Below are 17,469 nucleotides of genomic sequence, written 5' to 3' on the forward strand. Positions count from 1 at the left end.
GGTAGTTTGTCTCTGCATTGGTGGTCACTAAGACCTCTGAGCTGGAAACCAGATCAGCAATGGACCTGGGCTCTGGGACACACCTGGAAACTTGACCAATCAGAGCCACAGACAGGGAAAGAGGCTACTAGTCAGCATCAGCTACACTGGAGGAGGAGGGCTCTGTCTCACCAACAGGGGCCACAAATGTGGTCAGCTGGGAGAAACACACCAGGCAGTCAGGCCAGCCATGTGCCACTAGGTAGGGGACAGTGAGTCGAGGGGCCACCTACATGGCCACGCCTTGTAGCTGGCACAAGGTCAGGCCCCTGGTAGAGAGCTGGGAGGCAGGAATTGCAGCTGAACAGAGCCTCCCACAGCTGGCCCTGAGAAGCGAGCACTAGTCCCACAGGCATAACCAGCATGTGTGTCTCAGAGAGACCTGCAGTCATTCCCTGTCCCCCTGTGCTGAGCTCACACTTTCTGGCCATATGAAATAATAAAATGCATTTACAAATCACCAGCCCTTGGTCTGAATTCAGGATCTGCCATTTTGGTGACTTTGGGCATGAGACTAAGTCTTCTGGGCCTCACTTTTCTTATCCATACAGGATGCAGAGGCATATCTATGAGGATGACAGGCACTAATGCATGCCAAGCTCCTTGTGCCACTTGGCAGCTGCTCATACCAGTTCGGTACAGTCATTGTCCTCTTCTATAAGAAGGTGTTTGAGGATGGCTGGCTATGGACACTTCCTGAAGGAAAGGAGCCTCCTCATGCAGCCTCTCCCCAGAGCATGTGCACCTATCCACAGGCCCAGGCCATTCCTGTGTACCAGGGAGAGGAGAGGAGAGGAGATGGAAGGGGAGGGCAGGGGAGGGGAGGGGAGAGAGGGGAGGGAAGGAGAGGGAAGGGGAGGAGAGGACAGTAGAGGAAAGAAGACAAGGGAAGGGAAGATAGGAGAGGACAGGGGAGGGGAGGGAGTTGAGGAGGGGAGGGGGAAGGAGGAGGGAGTGGAGGGGTAGGGAGAAGGGAAAGGAAGTGTGGGAGGGCGAGGCACCCATCACAGTCGGTGACCATGCAACCTGAAGCTGGCCTTCCAGCACCTGCACTCCAGGGCAGTGAGGGATCCTGTGGAGTCCTGTCCTGAAGCAGAGCCAGCTGGTGGAGTGTTGGGGAGGAGTCACTATCCTCCATCATCAGGGACTTCAAGGGTTCTGTCTCACCAAGCAATGGCAGTTGTTTTGTTTTGTTTTGGAACTGGGGTCTCACTCTGTTGGCTAGGCTGGTCTTGAACTTGTGCATCCAAACAATTACCCCTACCTCAGCCTCTTGAATAGCTGGGACTATAGGCCTGTGCCACCACACCTGGCTCCCTGGTAATCTCGTCTGAAAATCTACAAATTCCCTGGCCATGGGAGGCTGGACAGGGATCATGGAGCCAATGCTGTTGCAGATCAAGGCAGGCAGACAGGTGTGTGGACTCAGGGCATTCCCTTAGGAGACTCAGAGAGACCTAAGGGGGCACCCGGAGGCCTGGCTTCCAGCATGAGGTGACCATGGTTTCAGCCACTTGAATCTGATTCACAGAGGACAGCAGTATCTGCAACACCAGTGTGACTGCCTGGAATCATGGGAATGCACCTCTGGCTGAACAGGGTCCCACCCACCTGTTCTTCAGATCACACCTGTGCACACACGAGGTCTGAGTCTGACACCTACACTGAGCCCTCGAGGACAAGGTGTCACAAGATAGAAGAAAACAGGAAAAGGGTCACGTCTCTCAGCAAAGGCCTCACTCTCAAAATAGCCCACTTACAGACGTCTCCCAAGTCCAAGGCACGTGCCTTACAATGAGGAGGTCTAAATTCTAAATAGACAAGCTTCCTATGACAATGGCAACTGGATCTAAAATGACAGAACCCTTAAATGTGGACTGAAGGGATTGAGAGATTGGCGATGGGAGATAAAAGGAACTAAGATGTGTTATGTACATGTAGCAACTTCGCATAAGAAATACAAATATTATGTACTACAAACACACATTGATAAAAAAATGAATTTTAAAAAGAATCCCCGCAAAGCATGCATTAAGTAGAATGTGTGAAAGGCATCGTGCAGCTATCATGCCATCCCATATGCAGACGCACCTCTACTAGCAATGGAGAAACCTGTGGTAAATAGAAAATAAATCAAAACTGTACTTAAAACTAGATATGGTGCCATCGACCTGTAATTCCAGCACTCTGGGGAGCTGAGGCAGGAGGATCACAAACTGAAGCCCAGGTTGGGCAATTTAGTGACTTAGGGAGACCCTGTCTCAAAATAAAAAATGAAGTATGAGCTGGGGATGTAGCACCACACAGATGCCTTGCGTCCGACCCCCAGTGCCACACTGAACCGCTGAGGCTTTTAGACACCTCACTGAGCAAACACCCTTGCCCTGCCACGCAGGAAGCAGTCGTTTCCCTCGTGTTCACAGCCTCTGTACGGCATCCCTGGAACATTTACACTACAGATCACTAGCCCCAGAGAAGACCAAAGTTCAACACTGAAAGTTCAGATTCCACCGACTGCATATGACTTTCATACCACTGTACGGTCGAAAATATGATCCGTCGGACCATGGAACACCCAGGAGCACCTGCGATGTGAACTCGTGGAATTTTTCATAAATCAGACCAAGGGGTTTTTTTTTTTTTTTTTAAATTCAGATTCTTTACTTCCTATTATCGATCTTTTATTTTACTCTTATTTTGCTTTGTGTCTCTCGCATAAGAGAAACCATGGGACGTTCAAGCCTGTGCGTCTGATGTATCTCACTCACCATCTTGCTCTCAAGGTGCGTCCCTGCATCGAGAGGAGGGAGGGAAAGGGGCTGAGAACAGACTCCGAGATGGGTCAGGCAGAGACTGACTCCTCCACGTGAGGAATCTAAGAGTCTAAGAGTCATGTAGGGAAACACGGGCTAAGAAATATAAACCTGAAAAGGCACTATGGATCCCCAGACCTCCTCTCTCAGTAATATCCCCACCCCCACCCCCGTATCGGGGTCACCCCTCTACTCTGGCTCTTGCTGCTAGGCTGCCTTCTGCGCTGCTTCACTCACTGGGATCTTGTCCAACTGACCTCTCCCAACCTCCTCGGCTGAGGGCCATGCTCCCTCTCGCCTCCAGGGGGCACCAGTTCACCGCACGAAGGTTGCACTGCCCAAGCCCCCACTTGACGGTGAGGAAGGAAACCGCGGAGGTCAACGCAAGCACTGTGTCCTGGCAAACCCTCAGCTCACCACTCATCAATGACCTCTCCGTATGTTTGTCAGTGGGTGAATGGACAATGAAAATGTGGGATTTACACACCACGGTGGTCAGATGAAAATAACCAAGAAGCCAAAGAAAGGAAGAATGATAGATCTGAAGGGCTGGCCAGATAGCTCAGCGGATTAAAGTGCTTGCTTAGGCAAATGCAGGAACTGGATTCCCTGGCATGCGGCTGAGACAAGAGAATCACTGGGAGATGAAGGCCAGTCTGAATTACAATAGTGAGACCTATCTTTAAAAAGGTTATTTCCAGCAGCATTGACCATGACAAATCCTGACAACAGATGAGTGTAGTGGCCTCAATAAGGAGGGTCAGTCCCTGCCCTTCAGCCCCCCTTTGATGAAATAATAGGAATAGTGTGTTTATTTGTTTGCTTGTTTGTGGTACAGGGGGTGGAACTCCGGGCCCTCACACTGGACTATATCCTCAGCCCTTTTTATTTTCAGGCAGGGTCTACTAAGCTAACCAGGCTGGGCTTGAACCTGCAAGCTTCCTGTCTCAGCCTCTTCGGGTGTAATAGTCCTCTTTTGAGTGACCCCGTGCCACCAGAATATTATGTTGGGTGAATCACTGAACTTCCCAGGCTTAAGTTTCTTTATCTATAAAAAGGGGCATACAATCGTCTTTACAGGATGGAGCATGTCAAGTGACATACATGTCAATGTCTCATGTCAACATGTAACTGAGATAGGACCATGCAAACCAAACACAAAAATCTGCATGTCCTCACTTCTGGCCACTGAGTGTAATAATGCCATCTGTGGCTAGGTCAGAGGTCCAGCTCCTGGAGGATAAGGTGGCACCGCCTTTTTGCTTGCTGCCCACATGTGTAGAGCTACCTCAGCTGCAATAAGAGCTGAGTTTCAGGGCCTGCCCCCTGCCCTCTTCCTATCCATGGCCTGGAGGGTCAGCTGTGGTCTTCCCCATCCCCCTGCAGCTCTGTAGGTCCCTGGCCATCCTCATAGACAGCTATGTGGTCTCTAAAGGAACCATTTTTGCATGGTGGCCTTGCTCTAGGGCACCTGGGGGGTCTCCTGCGGTGAGGACAGCAGTTCTGACACCAGCTGCAGGCACCTTGGGCTGCCCAGACATAGGCACCCACAGGCACGACCAGCAGCACGGCGCACAGCACCACTGTGGCATGCAGCAGGCATTCACGGCCCTCTGGAGCACCACTGACACTGCCAGTCACAAAGACCACACATGGGCCCTGGCGAGGGCGGGGGCTGTGGCTGCCTGGGCTGAGACACGCCTCATACTTGGTGCCAGGAAGAAGGTCGTCCACGGCGTAGGAGTGGATGCCTGGCCCAAGGTGCACCACTTCCTTCCGGCTAGCTTCATCCGAGGCAATGCGGAGTGTGAAGCCCTGCTCCTTGGGGGTGCGGGCCACTGCAAGCCACTCCAGCAGGACCCCGTGTGCTGTGTGCTGGGCCACACGCAGCTCCACATGGGATGTGGAAGGAGCAGAGGCTGCGGGTGGCTCCCAGGCCAGCTGGACGTGCAGGGGGATGGCCAGGGTGCTGCGCCCGAGGGCATTGGAAGCCACGCAGGTGTAGTTGCCGCTGTCCAATGGTTGCGCAGTTGGAATGACCAGCTCAGACAGGACAGCGTCTTCTGCAGCAGACGAGGTCAGCACTGGGTGGAGAGAAGAGCAGGACAGCTGTGCACTTCTCCAGTGGGCAGCTGGGAGCTACGGCCATTCAGTGGTAGCCTGCTAGTTTTTATTTGGCAGCAGTGGGGCATTGAACCCAGGGCTTTCACATCGAGCTACATCTCTGGCCCTTTTTAAAATATTTTAATACAGTGTCTCACCAAATCACAAAGTTTCCCAGAATGGGGTCTGCCTCAGCCTCCAAGAGCGCTGGCATCACAGGTGTGTGCCATTATGCCTGTCTGGTAGCCATTCACTGAGCATTTAGACAATGGCAGGTGTTCTCCCAGAAAATCCATAAAGTACAGATTAGAGAGACTCACAAATTTACCCACACTGAGATGTTCAGAAGCAAATGTTGTGTAACCAGGTCTTCTCTCTAGGAATCCAACACTCTCCCAACATCAGTAGCTGCCCCTACCATCCTGCTCAGTCTTGTTGAGCCTGAGACCATGGCCCTTGGTAATTTCCCATAATCCTATGGTTAAGCAACTCTGTGAGCCCCCAGAAGTGCATCTTTTTATCTTATACATGTTCAGTACTTCACAGCCAAGGCCCTGGGTTCATGTCTCTTACTAAGTGCATGATCCTGGGAAGAGGGCCCAAATTCACCTGGCCTCCCTCATCCCTTGTCAGAATGGGATGACAGTAGCACAGGTTTGACAGTAAGTGTTCAGTAGTCATTGCTGTTACTTCTGGGAGACTGCGTACAATAGAATTTCAAGTTTCTCACTCCATGTAATCCAGCAATTCAGGAAGCTGAAACAGGAGGATGGAAAGTTTAAGCCCAGCTCAATCAACTTAGTCATTTGTGAGACCTTGTTTCTAATAAGAAGTTTTAATAAAAAAGAGTTGGGGATGTAACTTGATACAAAGGTCCTAGGTTCAAACTCCAAGACTGCAAAACAAACAGTAACAAAGTCAATCTAATAAGGTTTGATCAACACAGTGGTAATAAGTGAAAATTCAATCAATATCTAGAACTTCCAAACCTTGCTCAATAGTAAGAATTAGCTGGAGGCAGAAGAGTTAGGAATTTGTGTAGTCATATTTTTAGCCATTGACCCACAGGACAAGGGTTTGGAAAATGTACTTCGAACAAGCATCCTGAGTGATTCTGCTGAGGCAAGTTTAGGAAATAAAGAATTATGATACTCTCATGAATTAGTTCTAATTCCATTTATAGGATTCTAAAATTTCCAATATGGTGTGTTGCATCCAAAAGGCTCTCAAATGATATATTTATGGATATACCATTCTCTAACATTTGTATGCTATGTTAAAAATCAGACCCAACATATACTTAAATATAAATGACCTAAGAATATCTATTCATGGTCATTTGAAATAGTTCCACTAGTGGAACCCTATCTTGGAATCTTTTCTGTTATGGAGTTAATCCTGGCCTCTCCTAATCTTGCCTGCACCGTCCTGTCATCAACACAACTGGGACTTTCCTAATGAGGTGGAATTACTGCACGCCTCTCTGTTCCTCCCAGAGAGGCAGAGAGGATGCACACAGCTTACCAGAAAATTCTCTCCACATGCTCAGGGGGTAGGACCACACAATGGTTGGTGAAGGGCTGGCCTTGGCCAAGCACCGTAGGGTCACATTCTGTCCTGCCTGGATGCTGAAATTGGCACTGGGGGTTGAGATCTTTGGCTTCATGCAAACACTGGGCTCAGTTTCATGAAAAAGCTGTCCTGCCTTGGAGAGCGGGCCCTGGCATATCAGGTAGGAGTTCACCAGGATGATGGGGAAGCTAATGGACTTGACAAACTGGATAAGTCCTCTTAGCCGACAGTCACATTCCCAGGGGTTGTTGTGCAGTGCAAGCACCATGCTGGAGAGAATGCTGTCCCCACATGCAGGATGCCAGTGTTTCTGGTAGGTCATCCAGTTCACGAAGACACTACTGGATACAACAGTCAGCCTATTGGAGGACAGGTCAAGATAGGTGAGGTTGCCCAGGAACTGAAGAGCCTGCTCTGGAAGTACATCGATCCTGTTGTGTTTCAGATCCAGGACTTTCAGGAGAGGAGTGGCACGGAACGCTGTCCACGGTACTGACTGGAGCTTGTTCCCCTCCAGCCTCAGCTCTCTGAGTTCCTGCAAGTGGTCCAGGGCTTCTGAATGGATCACGGTGACGTTGTTAAAGTTGAGCCAGAGGTATTCCAAGGTGCTCACGTTGCTGAAAGAGTCTCGGGAGAGTTCAAATAAGGGTGAGTTTTCAATTCGCACTTGCTTGAACTCTTCAGGAAGGTTGCCTGGAATTTTCCCCAAAGAAATAGATACGCACAGCAGAGCTCTATAAAAAACAAGCACACAGAAAAGCTTTAAGAGAAATATCAGGACACTGGAAAATGGTATCCCATGGATCTTGATGTGACTTAGATGAAAAATATTTATTTGAAACAAAAGAGACCAATTTGGATTTAAAATGATCAGTCTACAAGAGTGCAACACCAATTAAAATGGGCATCGTGGAAATTTTGCTTATTTACTGACAATTCTAAGCCTCCATCTACTCCATAACATCCCCAAGCAACTTCTAGCTCCTTTAACCCCCAGGATCCTGTCAGCACTGCGCACCTGCCGAAACTCTCCTCTGAGCAGGTACATCCTGGCACACAGACAGGCTGAGATGCACATGTATTCAGAAAGGCTAGGATTAGAAGGAAATATTGAAAAGCTGCAGCCATATTTCTCTGTAGGAAACTACCCTGTATGTTTTTAGTAATTATGGTCCCAGCTTCCAAGTGGCAAATCCTATTACGGGTAATCCACGGTGATCCGTGGTCATGTAGGTCAGCACAGTCAAAGCCCCGAGATGTCCTGAGGTCTGTTAAGGCCTGGATCACAGGCTCAGGCAGAACCCAGGCAGAGTGCAATGTGTCATAACTAAGCCACAAAATCCACTCATTGTCTGGCTCTTGAGTCTGGAGAGCAAACCTTAAGTCAGATGTCCAACTCCATGCTGGTTCTACTTTCTCTGATCGTCTTACCAAGGAGCCTGAGAACAAAGTAGGGAGTGCAATTCCAACCACTTATTGGAACGATTGAACCAGAATCCATCTAATACTTCATCACTCACTAGTATAGCTTGCATCTAGGTGTCCCTCCAAAGTCTCACGCAGCCACGGGGCAGGTTTCTAGAGTTTATGATTGATTCACGGATCATCCAGTGCGGTGATTATGTGTGTGGGTGCCGCACCCACTCTGGGGCAGGCAGCCTGCATGCAGCGTAAGGGAGGGGAAGAGGCTTGCTCACTCTGCTCCTCCATTGCTGCTCTTGTTGCTTTTGCTGTTTTCTACCATCATGAACTTTTGCCCTCTGCCATATATCACCCAGCCTTGGAGCCAGCTGAGTATGGACTGAAACTTCCAGAAACTGTGAGCTAAATAAAATTTTCCTTCCTTAATTTTGGGAATCAGCTATTTTGTCCAAGCAATGGGAGAAAAGTAACCAAGACACTCACAATTGGTTCTCCAAATGAGAATTTTCAAACATTTCCTCCAAGTGAAAGAAGAGGATGAGTAATGGTGGTTGTTCTTATCATAGTTTCTCTCCCCAAGAACCCTGGAGGTGTAGTTCCTCACATCTTCACTACATGAAGACAGCAGTATCTTCAGCTTTGGTGACCAGACACAGGGAAATATCACAGTGCAACTTCAAGCACAGAAGGTAGGGGCTGGGGATTTGGCTCAGCGGTAGAATGCTTGCCTAGCAAGCTGGAAGCCCTGGGTTCGGTCCTTAGCACCAAAAACAAACAAAAAAATAAAATAAAATAAACCTCCTCCAAACATAGAAGGTAGCTTGGGTTTTTTTGTTTGTTTGTTTTGTTTTTATAAAATCAAAGCTTTGTTGTTATTTTCTTGAATGCTATGTATTTTGTTTTGCACAAAGTGACATACCTGTATTTTCTAATGATATGCATATGCTTTAGGGTACTTTCTAAACTTCATTCATGTCACATGTACTCTTTTGTCATCTACTCTACCATACACTTGCTAGGTGCAAGAATGCAGTGGTGAGCGAAACTGTTACAGACCCTGCCCCCTGTGGGCTGCTTTCTTGCTTATACTTCTGAGTGTGAGGTTTTTGCAATGTCATTAACCTCTGAGTCTCAGTTTCTCTTCTTCAGAGTGAGAATATTAAGAAAGGTCTCAGTGTTCCTAAGAAATGTTAAATTATGCAAAATAAAGCACCTAGATACAGAAGTTGCCTGGTAATTCACTTCCCATAGCAACAGATTCTTGAAAAACAGAACTACCTACCTCCCTATGAATAGAGATACTTTCAGATGAACACTGAAATATGGTGGTTTCTTTTAAGACTCATGATATACATTATACCCTACAAATGGCCTCAGCAAAAAAATCCGCTTAGTGGCTAACCAGTGGGAGGAAAATGGGTCACCAGCTAAGCTGATTACATCCTAGGCTTTCTACTCAATGCTGGATATATTTGCTGGAGTTCCCTGTCTCACCCTACAGTCTGGGTGGATCTCTGGAATTCCCCTAAGGTAAAAATCCAAACCAGAGTTCTATGGGCACAAAGTTTAGTGTGGGCATGAAGCTGTACTGCCGGGATCTTCCTTTCAAGAGACAAGCTGATGCTGAGCTGTACGGGTGCTGGTGCAAGGTCTTGGCCTTCCCTAGGCTCCCCATACTTGGGAGTGAGGATGGTGAGAGCTTTAGAGCTGCTAGTCAGAAACCATGGGGACACATGATAGTGACAGTGTGTCACTTTTACCAAGTCAGGCTTGTTTCATAGAAATATGTGGGTCAACTTAAAGGGACCCAAAACCACCAGTGAAGTACTTTTCTTCCTTTTATCTCCCACCATAAAAGCCTAAAGAATCTTTTTTCTTCCCTACAATTTCTTCTCTGTCAAATCCATGCTAATATTTTCACATAAATCCAGCTCCATTAACCTTCCCGACAGTGGCTGAGAGTTGTGCAGAGCACCCAACTGGTGTGCCATCTCTGGAGTCACCCGGTCCCCTGCTGTCCTAACTTTTCTAGTTTCCAGCTTAGTATAAGGGTGTAAGGAGCAGCTATTTGGGGAGCTAATGCTGAAGACTAAGGACAAATAAAGCTAGCCTGTGTCATGCCAGTTAGCTGAAGTAACTTATACTTACATGTAGTCCCTAAACTCATGAAACACTGACAACAAAAGGGAAGGGTTTTTGAAAATTTCAATGCCATCTCCTCTCCTGCCTGATGCTTTTAGGAACTCAGCTCTCAGAACTCTTGATAGAGACAGAGTCATGGGAAAGGGGTTACTCTGTGCTTGTGAATAATTAGATATAAATAGCTGCTGGAGACAGCTCTCTGGCTTCCCTTAAAAGAATCTTAAGAGATTGTCCTATCTGTTCATTTGGAAAATGCCTCTGCATCCCAAATGTTAGCAGAATCTTGAGATAGTCTTCAGAACTGGACAGTCTATTAGGGACCAGATAATGTCTTTCATTTTGCTCATGCCAGAGCTCTTCCCGTGTCCCCCATCTGCTGCTGACCCTGTCTGATGTGGTCCCTTGGCCATGTCATGTGCTCATGGTGTACCTGTGATGGACACACAGAAGACCACAGTTCAAGCCTCCATGAAATGTGCAGGCCTGGAGGCCCATGTTTTGGATGCAAAGTGTTAGAGGAAATGCCCCTGTATAACTCTCCAGTTTCTCTTCTTCCTTGTGGGGAAACCACTGCTGTCCAGATGGTGGGGCCTCCCTCATGCTGAATCCTTGAATGAGCAAATGAAGCAGAGCTTCCCTCCACCCACACTTGCCACCTGCAGAAGGGCACTCAGCAGAAGCAGCAATCGATCACCACATGTTAAGCACAAGCCCACCCTATCCTGCTACAGTGCCCTGGCAACTAGGTAGGATGTGCTCAAGTGCTTGTAATTCATGTTTGTCTTTAATTGATTTCAAGATCATTAAAACCAAAACCAACCTTTGCACAAACTGTTCACTGAATCCCTTGATTGAATACCAGGCCATAATTCCTGCTATCTGTCTTCATGGACCTTGCAACTTAGGTGGGCGGGTGCAGATGAGTGACAGTGGATATGTCTTCTGCCTAGTTATGAGGAAAGTAACCAAGCTGTTATCAGGAAAGACGCAATGAGCATGCTATGATTCCATCCAAATCCAAAGTAGGCTTCTGAAGGCCACATTTCTTGAGACTACAATAGCACTGGCTAGAGTACAGCACCAGAGGAACAGAAATTCCTTCTGCAGGACACTACAGGATCAGTTAGTCTGCAGAGCATGACTCATATTAACCAGACATACATGAGAAGATTAATATATAAACTAGAAAACATTTATTTTTACCAAGGGAATTTTTAAGTGATTTAAATATTCATGAGCACAATTCAGAATAATTCTTACAGGAAATACATAAAGTGAAGATTAATATTGAGTACAGGGAGGCTGACCATCTCAGAACTCATAATCATCTGGGCCACAAAGACAGGCCCTAATGAGCCACTAGAAAGTTTGAGGTCTATCTTTGTCAGTTTCTCTGTCTGTCTCTGTCTCTCTTTGTCTGTTTCTGTCTGCCTGCCTGCCTCTGTCTCTCCCTCTCCTTCCCTAACTATTGCTTTCAGTTTTCTAATTTTTCTTCAAACAATTCAGAACATCTAGTTGGATATTAGTTGTCTTTTGATCAATTATTGTTCAATCCTGATTGACTCTAATAGCCATTTAAACAATATAGCATTTTAACAGGTGGCTGTTTTCATTGGTTGTGCTTATATTTGTTCTAATTTATGGGGAGCTGTCTGCCACTCCTATGCACCAATCAATCCAAAAGGAGTCTTGAGTGTTCAAAGACACAGTAGAAAAACCTATACAAATCTAGGAAACGCTGGCAAAGTACAGCTTGTGGGTCAAACCCTTGTCACTTGTTTTTATAGGCAGTATTTTAATGAAACAGATCAATGTCCATGAACTGATGTACCATCTGTGCCCACTTTTTCACTCACCAGCAGAGTACAGTAGCAGTAGCAGTGACAGAGACTACAACATATACCGTCTGGTTTTCTTTAAAGGAAACATTCACAAACCACAAATAGAGACCGCAGTGTGCTTCTTATCTAGGAAGTGCTCAGTGTGATATGGAGGTTCTTACATGACAATAGCCAAAACAAAATTCCCTTGGGCCACTTGCTGTCCCCAAATGTTCTCATTTGTCACCCAAAGGCTTGACACCAGGCACCCTCACTGCTGCCTCACTAAAGCCCAGCTCTGCAGACAACACCAAGCTGAAGCACCTTCTGAGGACATTCGCTCTCTCCTGTGTGCAGAGTCCACTCAGTAGTTCCCTAGCTTTAGGTGAAACCGAACATGAAGCCTCCTGTGCAGGGGCCTAAGGAGCAGCAGAAAGGCCTGAGAGACTCTCAAAAATGCAGGTAAGTTTCAGCTAGAGTCGCCACGGGCCCGAGGAGAGCAGGCTGCCAATGGTATTGGATGTGACAGAGTCTTCTGCTATTAAGAGTCTCCTTGATCGCTCCAGTGTGACACGCCGGGGACACATGCAAAGGGGGCCCCTCAGGTGTCACCTACCCTCCAAAATTTCTTGAGGATTGAATTCTCATCTCCAGGCAGAATAACACCCAGAGAACAAATACTAGAGCTCAGCGAGGAGCCATGGTGGGCGCCTGGAATACAGTGAAGGCAGTGAGTACAGATGAGTCTCACATAGAGAGACTGCGATGCAAGGGCCAGGAGTTGGCATCGGTGTCAGAGATGTGGCACTGGAATGGGCAACTGTCAGCGGATTCCAGAGCTGCCACAGCTGGGTGAGCAAGAGAACAAATGAGAACCTGCTCAGCAAATGCTTGGGCTCAGCCCCATGGGTAAGGGTCCTTACTCACCTGTGTTAAGTTGGGTTTGGCTCTGAGACTTGCTTTGGCAGACAGAAATGGCAGTGCACCAATTCTGGTCTAAGAACTTAAGAGGCATCACTTTGCAATTCTGCTCCTTTTGCTGATGCTATATGACCTCCCTCTGAGAGAAGTCTGCCCCAGGTGACTACTGCTGCTCTCCAAGCTAGCTCTAAATAGGACACCCAGAGCACAGCCACTTCAGTCCACTGAATACCCATGGGTATGGAAGTGAGTGTGTACTACAGAGCTTTTGCTTTATTTGTTACACAGCAAAACTGACTTATACACACACCTTACTTAGCCCTCTGTTTGTCCTCCAGGAAAAGGGAGAAAAAAAAAGTGGTGGCTTTTACAAATGTTATGAGAATTAAACAAGTTAATGCAGATAAAATGCATAGAACACATCCTGGCATTCAGTCAGCATTTTGCTTCAGGAGTTGTTGGTGGAAGTATGACTAGAAGGTGTCCAGGCAGGAGCGGCAGGTGGCACTCAGCAGAAGTACTCATTGATGCGCCTGCCTGCCTGGGAGTCTAGGCTGGAGCGTGCAGAGAGGAGCCTGTCAGCCTCTCCACTGAGGCTCTGCCTGGATAGCTCCTCAGAGCCGTCTTCCCCGCGAGCCAGTCTCTCTAGATGCATGTAGGCACCCGCTGCCTCCCCAGAGCCTCGTGCGCGACACTTGCGGCAGCGTCTGCGGAGCGCCCCGCAGCACACAAGCAGTGTGGGCGGAAGGGCAGTGGTGGCTGCCACGCTGATCACTACCATGTTGATGAGCCGCTGGGTGCCCTCAGCCTCTGCCACCTCGTCGGTGGAGAAGATGACGCACTGCTCCTTGCGTGGCACCTGGCCTCGTGCGCACACACATGCCACGTACTTAGTCTTGGGGGTCAGCCCCTGGATGGTAACACTGGTCATGCCTGGCTGCACCGTCACCCGCTGCATGTCACGCTGCCCAAAGACAGCATAGAGGACGCTGAAGGCTGTTGTGTTCCCAGCCTGGGGCACCTTCCACACCAGGGACACACTGTCATAGGTGTCCCCCACCACCTTGAGTGACCTCACCACTGGTTCCTCCTGCTCCTGTGAGAGCTCCCCCGGTGCGTCCAGCTGGAAGTGCTGCAGGGCCAGCTCCTGCTTCACACTGGGCATGGAGGGCCTCACGGCCAGCAAGGCAGGCTTGGGCACCCGGGGCACATGCCTGGCCACCAGCTTGTTGTAAGCAGCAGCCTCTCCTCCAACGCCTGTTCTCGCCCACCTCACCTCTGGGCTCCAGCTGTCTTCTGTGGGGGTCTGGGGCTCAGTGACAATCAGGGAGATGAGCGTCTCTGAGGCCCCCAGAAAATTCTTGGCCTGGCAGATGTAGTCTCCAGAATCAAAGTGCGACACTACAGGCAGGTCCAGGAGAGCCCAGCTTGAGCCATCACTAGAAATTTCCTGGTGCACTGGGAGGAGGAGAAGAGGCAGATGTGAGAGAACAAACTTGCCACCTGGCCCTTGCTCCTTTCAGTGCCAAGTTGCCCACACAGAACTGGGGACCCTGTGATCCCCAGAAACGCTGCCCAGCAATTAGCTTTCAACCTCAGTCAGGGCCCAGGTCCTGACCTGGACAACCTATAATTTTGGCTTAGACCAGCCTAGAGGTCAAGAGGACATGGGATCCGATTTGGGAGAGCCCGTGGAGCTCCAGGCTGAGGCAGAGCCTAAAATCAACTGCCTTCTAAAAGGGGTGATCAAATAAATAAATTAATAAATAATAAATAAATAAATAAAGTGATTAAAAAACTACAGTTCTTGCTTACATTTTCAAAAATCTTATAGCTTTGTGTAGTGGCAGTGTCATAGCCTGGGAGATTTATCTGAGGCATGATTATTGCTAATTGAATAATCTTATTGCACTAAAAAGTACACTAAGAACAGTGGGGTGCATGTATGTGAGGCGAGGAGGGTGAGAGGACTCAGGGGAATTAACAGCAATGTGTCTATTACTGTAATTTTTAAAAAATTTAGATGTCCATAGTGCTTTTTGATCATCAGAGGCTGAGGGTTCTGTGGTAGTGACCCCTGGTGAGGCCTCCAGGGAGGTGGTTGGGGTGAACCTGAGCAAAGACCCAGCTGGGGGTCCCTCTGTTCACAGCTGCTGCCATTCGAGCACCCTTGCTTGCCTGTCACACAGTACAACTTTGGTGCCATCTTGTTCCTGATTTCAAAACCATTGTGGACAACAACAGCTGTCAGCCTAATGGAGGGGAAACTGCAGGAGTAGGAGGTGGAGGAGGATTCCAGGTTCTGTGGTCAGGTGCTACAAAATCATTTCTCCTCCACACTCTCTGCCTAAAGCTGGCTGTGACTCCAACCTGCGAGTGCCACAATGACAGACCTCAGCTCTCTCTGCCTGTGTGGCCTCACCAAAAACACCCACCCTGGAATCAGCAAGGTGGGCCTGGGATCTTCCGCTGGCTGTGCGAGATGGCCTAGGCCTGCAGCCTCTCAGAGCCTCCATTCCCTCATATGCAAAATAAGGGTAAACAGGCAAGATGGGCAGGCCTAATGAAATAACAACAAACTCACACGAAAGAGCTTAATCCCAGTAACCTGCATTCCTGGTTACTTCTGATGACACTGGCTTAATATTCACAACTGGGAAATGTACTGTAAGCATTAAGTGCAATCATAGTGTCTTCTACTAAAAATTCAACTTTCTATCCATTTGAAATGACCTGAGTCTCTAAGCCAGATGCTAGTAGGATTGACAGTACAGATGGGGACCTGGCGTCATCATAAACCCACTGTTCCGGGCTCAGTCCCTGGATGGATCCTCTCAACTCCATTCAGGCACTTGGGAATCCAGCCTAGCAAAGTCCCTCCATCTGGTCCTGCCCACTTCCTACTTGGGGTATCGATCCACCTGCCTCAGGCCTGGACTTAGAGAGAAGGCCCTGAAGCTAACCCACCTGTGCCATTGAGTGGGCGCCCATTGGCCCTTCTCCAGCTCATCTCAGGTCCAGGGATCCCAGTGGCTCCACAACGTAGCAATACAGAGCTGCCCAAGGGGGACCTGATGCTGGTCACCCCAGGACGGACCTCTGGGCCTTGGCACTTCCTCAGCTCCAGCTGGCTAAAGGCTACTCCGGCCAGGTTACGTGGGCTGGCACACCTCAGTCTGGCCTCGATGAAGACCAAGTTTTCAGCCCAGCCATCCAGGAGATGGACCAGGTCATAGAGTCGGCAGTCACATGCCCAGGGGTTGTCTTGCAGCCCTGCAGGAGACAGAAGACAAGAAGTGATCCCTAAATGTCCAGATCCTCAGCTCTCCATCCCCTTGGGGAGGAGGGGGAAGCTCTCAGCAAAGAGTCAGCAGAACTGGCCTCGAAGGCTCATGCCTTGCCAACTGCATGACAATATACCTCATCCTTCACCCAAAATGACAGAATTACTTTCCTTAGGGGTGCTGTAAGCATAGAGATCCATCTTGGAGAATTAGGTAGGCTGTGCAGCAAGCCAACAGAATTGGCTGGCATGTCTGCCATCCTTAAACTAATCCTTCCGAGAGTCTGGCTGGAAAGAATTTTTGCAATAACTACAATATGTCAAAACATTTTCTAGAAATGCCTCACTGACCCTGGCCCATGAGCCCTGTCCTTCCAATATAAGTGTTACTTTCCAGATTACATTGCCCAAGCAGTAACAGTCATGACTCTGATCAATGTTTTTCTTTGACCTAGCTCAAGTGGGATAAAAACTGGAGTGGAGTGCCTGGGGCATCAGGTTCTTTGATCTAGTCCCAGTCCTTTTACACCAATGTTGGACATGTTTAAAGAACTGGAAACATATTTTTAAAGAGCTGGATGAGCTGGAGACGGGCCAGTGGGCACCCACTCATACATCCCCTGACCCTCACCAAAACATATATAGATAAAGAGGAACTGTGTCCTTAATGCTGAAGCATAACTTCCTTTCAAATGTTTGCATTTCTGAAATTCAAGATGAGGGCATTTGATGTGATGTTACTTTATCCCTCAAAGTTTGCTATTGCATTTGATAGTCTAATAATCTATGATATTTTACACATTTACATGCACATATTTCATATGTTTGGAAAGGGAAGTGAAAGAGTTGGGAGGGCATGTTCAGATCTGATTGCTTAGCCTGTCTCTCAGGTCCCTTCAAGAGCTTGAAGCGGATGGTGGCTGCTTCTCCCTCTGTTCCTTCACCCTCTCCCATGAGTAGCTGACTCCCTGCATTTCTCATCAAACATCTGCAACCCAGGGTCCCCAGAGCCCTGATCTCATGGTCAGCTATGTGGCTTTTACCTATTATAAATGGGTTGCAAAATAAGTAAAAGCCGAAGTTAGACACCTGTGAACCTTTCACCTGTCACATTGGCAAAATTTAAACATTTTGCCTATTTTAATTAATGGCTCCATGAGTGAACAGATTTTTCTCTGTTTTGTTCATTGTGGCCTCCCCAGCTCCTAGAACTGGAAACCACTCAAAAATGCTTGTGGTGGGACTGTAGTGGGAGGGCTCACAGAATGTCCTCTGTGACATCGAAGGTGTTAATAAAATAATGGAAATATTCTAAAGGCCCACTGGAGGAGGAATGGCTACAAATATATATATA

General features: G+C 48.1%; 2 protein-coding genes and 1 pseudogene across 2 annotated transcripts in view; 1 reads left to right on the forward strand and 2 right to left on the reverse strand.

Moving 5' to 3' along the window:
- Positions 1–4,208: 4,208 nt before the first annotated feature.
- On the reverse strand, positions 4,209–7,655 carry Lrit2 (leucine rich repeat, Ig-like and transmembrane domains 2). The gene is made up of 3 exons (XM_004641248.1): positions 7,546–7,655; positions 6,480–7,261; positions 4,209–4,936 (listed from the first exon to the last, which is right to left on the reverse strand). Exons 1-3 carry the CDS (start codon positions 7,653–7,655, stop codon positions 4,209–4,211), a joined length of 1,620 nt encoding a protein of 539 aa, XP_004641305.1.
- Positions 7,656–13,340: 5,685 nt separating this feature from the next.
- Positions 13,341–17,469, reverse strand: part of Lrit1 (leucine rich repeat, Ig-like and transmembrane domains 1) — an 8,670-nt gene continuing 4,541 nt past the window's right edge. The window contains exons 3-4 of the mRNA XM_004641221.1: positions 15,800–16,105; positions 13,341–14,290 (exon numbers count right to left, since the gene is read on the reverse strand). Coding sequence (XP_004641278.1) covers positions 13,341–14,290; positions 15,800–16,105 — 1,256 coding nt within the window. The remainder of the gene's footprint in view (positions 14,291–15,799; positions 16,106–17,469) is intronic.
- Positions 14,665–14,859, forward strand: LOC111812633 (annotated as a pseudogene).

Source organism: Octodon degus, unplaced genomic scaffold (genome assembly GCF_000260255.1).
Source record: "Octodon degus isolate 3935 unplaced genomic scaffold, OctDeg1.0 scaffold00132, whole genome shotgun sequence".
NCBI lineage: Eukaryota > Metazoa > Chordata > Mammalia > Rodentia > Octodontidae > Octodon > Octodon degus.

Coding starts and splice junctions, on each gene's coding strand:
- Lrit2 (XM_004641248.1), bottom strand. CDS start 7,655: ATGGCTGCAGCTTTTCAATATTTCCTTCTAATCCTAGCCTTTCTGAAT. Junction 7,262..7,545: donor TCAGAGGAGAGTTTCGGCAG/GTGCGCAGTGCT, acceptor TGTTTTTTATAG/AGCTCTGCTGTGCGTATCTA. Junction 4,937..6,479: donor CATGTGGAGAGAATTTTCTG/GTAAGCTGTGTG, acceptor CTCTCCACCCAG/TGCTGACCTCGTCTGCTGCA.